At 46.5% G+C, this 4,932-nt stretch overlaps 1 protein-coding gene across 1 annotated transcript; it reads left to right on the top strand.

Annotated features, from left to right (window-relative positions):
* Positions 1–227: 227 nt before the first annotated feature.
* LOC105749005 (matrilin-4-like) lies at positions 228–3,905 on the top strand. Its single transcript, XM_031949268.1, is given in 4 exon segments — positions 228–311; positions 2,745–3,213; positions 3,586–3,653; positions 3,656–3,905. Coding segments are annotated over 4 exon segments (786 nt in total). The 3' UTR covers positions 3,821–3,905.
* Positions 3,906–4,932: the final 1,027 nt, after the last annotated feature.

Below are 4,932 nucleotides of genomic sequence, written 5' to 3' on the forward strand. Positions count from 1 at the left end.
TGGCACAGGGCACCATGAGGAGCCTGACCATCCACCATCCATGAATGTAGCTGTCAGTGTCCCCAAAAGTATGAACTCTTCGAAGGTCCAAGAGCCTCATGTGCGGTTTCAGTGATTGATTGGCAGCCTGATGGTGAGTGGCTGCAGTGAATACCCAGGCAAGAAATCAGGGTGCCAAGATCTACTCAGTGGGAGTGCAGCACTGTGATGTCTGCTCCCTGCATACGATGGCATTGTCTCTGTTCTCCGAGCATGTTAGTCCTTCCACCTTATGCAACAGTATGGCTTTCCTTTTCAGGGCCCATTGTGCGGTGAGTAAAGGCTAGACCTTATGAAGGTGAAGCTCTCTTTCTAGGAACTCATCCACTGTCTTGTCAGGCAGTCTCCAGGAACCTCTCATAGCTTCTCCACTTTTTGCCTTTTTGCCTACTCAGGTCCCCTTCTCATTTGTTCAGCTTTTACTGGCTCTATCCTGCCTGAGCCCATCTCACCCACTCTTCATTTCTCCTGCTTCCTCCTTTCCCCATGTAAGTCCCTTTTCCCAGGCCTACAGAAATTTAGACTCATTCAGACCAGGTCTGAATCCCTTCATCCCCAGGTCAGATTTGACAGCTCAGGCCTACACATCAGGTTTTCCTTTTGGCCCTTTCCATCTCAGCCCAAACTGAACCAAACTCACTTTGGCTATTTGGTCCTGGGCTTGCTTCCAACTCTGGACCTTTTCTGCATGTGGATTCTGCTTCCATTGAGTCTACCTGCTCTGTCTCATCCTACTCAATTTTCTCTCTAGCACCCTCTTTCTCCTTACCAAACATGAGAGTAGTTGGGCTGGAAAGACTGTGAGAGTGATAAAAAGTCACATAAATGACACTCCTGTCTGACCCCCACCTCTCATTCTTAGTTCTCTGATTTCCACTGATGCTGACGGCCAGATGCAACTCACCACTGTCAGTCCTTGTGAATAAGAGCAATTGGATTCCTCTGCTGTCCCTGAAACCAAAGCTACTGCACCAAACAGCAAGAGTAGCTCTGATGAGACACTTGCTCCAAGAAGTTGAGATTTATTAATAGCCTTCTATGTATTGTTCATACTAAGCTGAAAAACACCAGTCATTATCTTTAAAAAGTTGCTCCTTAATAAATGTGTGTATTCTTGTTACAAGATTCTCCATAACTCTATTTGGGATTTTCTTGGCAAAGATATTGAGATAGTTTGCCATTTCTTTTTCAAGGTCATTACATAAAAGAGGAAACTAAGGCAAACAAGTTGAAGTGATTTGCCCGAGATCATAAAGCTGATATATGTCTGATGCTGGATTTGAACTCAGAAAGATGAATCTTTTTCACTTTAGGCTGGCACTCTATGTACTAGCTGTCATATATATATATGTATATATATATATATAGTCATTCATTATTTTTCTTTTGGAGTATGTGTATTTGTCTCTGCATTAGGCTATGCACTTTCAGAAGGCAGAGTCCATGTTTTAAACTATTGAATTCTGACTAGGATCTCCAATATAATACATTAAGTTCTGAAAAAAAGGCTTGTTAACAGATTTAATGAAAAGTGTGTAAGAGAGGACCTAACCCTCCTCCCCTACAAATACAATAAATTCCACTTTCTGGAAGATCCCACTAGGTTTAAACCTGGGGATAGGGAATGTAAGCCCAGACCCCCAGAATAAGGAAATATAGAATTATTTCCACTATCAGTGGAGATCAATAATACCCCTCAAAAGATGAGGAAGACTTTAAGCCCTATAGGAAGAATGAGATATATGCAAATATACATTATACAAGGTAATAATAACTCAATTTTCTGCACCACTACATTTTCCTGATATGGTTGAGAGGTTGTGTAAATATATAAATATTTTACAAGTGAAGAAAGATCACAGTTAAGTTAAAGTTAGGACTAAGATTTAAGTTTAGATGTTTTAATTGTCAACCTAACACTTCAGCTCACCATCAAAATGTAAATCTTAAGTGCTTTATGAAACTGGTCATGAGGGTAGCTAGGTGGTGAAGTGGATAGAGCACCAGTCCTGAAGTCGGAGGACCTGAGTTCAAAGGTGACTGAAACACTTAACACTTCCTGGCTGTGTGACCCTGGGCAAGTCACTTAACCCCAATTGTCTTGGGGGAAAAAAGTGATTGAAACTGGTCAGGGGAGAGAGAGCTCACTTTCAAGTAAGGGAAGGAGAGGTTTGGATAATAGTTCAGGGAAAATTATGGATTTTATTAGTCAGGATCTTTCTTCTCTCAGAGCCATTGATCACTATGCAGAAGGGATCCAGGACGGCTTGTACACTTATGGCTGCAGAAAGGGGTATCCCTTCCACCAGGATCAGAGGTTCATGGCCCCAGCAACTCTGTTCTGCTAAGTGTTCCAGCCAACAGGAGTGTGTCAGCTTGCCAGAAGGACCTCGCTGCTGTTGCTGCCAAGACTTTGAACAACAGTGGGATGGCAAACAGTCAGGGTAAGGAAGGCATGAGTGCATTCAGGTGTCTTTTGAGAATGGGGATGATAGTGGTGGTGGTAGCAGAGAAAAAGGTGGCTGGGAGGAGGGAAGAAGAAGGAGAGAAAAGAAAATGGCTGAAGAGATTTGAGATGAGGAAAGGAGAAATGACAGGAGTGGAAGTGAAGATGAAGAAAGGACTTGTTTGGAGGAAAAGGGAAGTGCACGAAGGGAAGTTCTCCCTAGAAAATTGGAGAGTGTTCCGTCCCCTGCGCTCTCTAGGAGACTCCAAATGGCATCTTCCTGACCTGTCCCACAATTGCCTTTTTCTGCACAGGATGCCGGGCCGGTCATGTTGATCTGGTTCTGGTAATCTACGGCTCCAAGAGCGTCTGGCCGCAGAACTTCGAGCTGGTGAAGCGTTTTGTGAACCAGATCGTGGACTTCCTGGACGTGTCCCCTGAGGGGACACGTGTGGGACTGGTGCAATACTCCAGCCGCGTGCGCACAGAGTTTCCTCTGGGCCGCTACGGAACTGCGGACGAGGTGAAGCAGGCAGTGCTGGCCATCGAATACATGGAGAAAGGCACCATGACTGGGCTGGCGCTGCGCCACTTGGTGGAGCACAGCTTCTCCGAGGCGCAGGGAGCTTGGCCCCGAGCCCAGAATGTGCCACGTGTCGGCCTGGTCTTCACGGATGGCCGCTCCCAGGATGACATCTCCGTGTGGGCGGCCCGGGCCAAGGAGGAGGGTAGGACCAAGGAGGAGGGACGGGGGATTCAGGGCTGCGTGGTATGGTTTTCCCGAAAAAGGGGGAATCGAGTCGTAATGAAAAGAGCCCTGGTATCTGACGATATGGAATATCGAGCTAATTTACCCAGGTGAACTTAGACAAGTCACCTCCCCTCTCTAGCAGCCAGTTTCACCACGCATGAAATGAGGGAGTTGTATTAGAGCCTCCAGCTCTAAATTCTGTGATCCTGTGGATACCCCCGCAGGGAAAGAGTGTGTATAGACAGGGAATGTCACCTGTCCCCAAGTCAGGGACGGGAGCTTACTTCTTTGAAGTCCTGGTTGTAGAAGTTGCCTCTTGGTTCTGACCTCGAGTGTCCCGGGTCCTCAGGCATCATCATGTACGCGGTGGGAGTAGGCAAGGCGGTAGAGGAAGAGCTGAGGGAGATCACGTCAGATGTCCTCCCCAGCAGCACGTCTCCTATTCGCCTGACTTCAGCACGATGACACACATGCTGGAGAACCTGAAAGTCAACATCTGTCCGGGGGAGAACAGCGTTCTGAAGGAAGAAAGGCAGCGTCAATCCCAATTAGCGCTGCCAGTGTTCCTCCTCTCTTCCCTTTGATATAGTGGAAAACACATTAGACCAAGAAGTCTAGGTCTGTCTCTAACTGGCTCTGATATCTTAAGCAAATCACTTGCCATTTCTGAGCCTCAGTTTACTCTTTTCTAAAAACGAAGGCACTTGGGATTGTGCTGCTGTTGGCATAGGGTGGCAAGGGCTCTAAATTTGGAGGCAGAAGATGCGAATAAGAATCCCCACTTCCCTATTTACGATTTGTGTGAGCCCAGAAAAGTCACTTCAATTAATCAATCAACATATATTTAGTAAATGCTTGCTTTGTGCCAGGCACTGTAGTCCACTTTCCCTAGGTTCCTTTTTCCCCTCTGTAAAATGAAAGGGTTCGATTTAGATGATCTGGAAGATCCTATGTGTTATTCTAAAGCTTCCCAGTCCTAGGTTCAATGGAGTAGGATTTGGGGAGAGTGTTTTAGGGGAGCCATCTTTGCGTGACCCAGGATCTGTCATTTCTTTGCTGCCTCCTCCTAACCCCCACTGTGCCACGCAGAAAATAGAATCTAAGGGATTTCCAAAGGGTTTCCAAGGCACCGGAGTGAGCCTAGGAGGAGGAAAAAGGACCAGAAAATTTCCACTACCATTGACCTAGCTGTGGGTTAGATTGGAGGACCTGCAGAACCAGTTGGCCAACCAGAAGTGGCTCAAATACAATTCGGATCCAAGCCTGTTTGTAACCTTTTCAGTCCCTTCTAGTCTCTCTTGGGACAGACCTATTTGTGCCGGCAGCCTATACAAATGGGCGAGCGTACTAATAAAACACTAGAGATCCTTCTTCCCACGCATTTAAGCGCTTCCCCGTCAGGCTCCACTCGCAACCAGCCTTCACTCTCACTTTCGGCGATCGGACACCAACTGGCTCAGATTCAGGATTACATTCACCGTATATTTATGTGTTACTGCTCTCTCTGTCTCTCTGTCTGTCTCTCTGTCTGTCTCTGTCTCTCTCGGTCTCTGTCTCACTCTCTGTCTCTGTCTGTCTGTCTGTCTGTCTCTCTCTCTGTCTCTGTCTCTCCACCCCCCCCCCTTTTTTTTTTTTTTTAAATAAAGACCTGATCTCTATTCCAGTTGCCAAACCCAGCGTCCAGCCTTACTATTCG

This window comes from Sarcophilus harrisii, chromosome 2 (genome assembly GCF_902635505.1).
Source record: "Sarcophilus harrisii chromosome 2, mSarHar1.11, whole genome shotgun sequence".
Taxonomy (NCBI): Eukaryota; Metazoa; Chordata; class Mammalia; order Dasyuromorphia; family Dasyuridae; genus Sarcophilus; species Sarcophilus harrisii.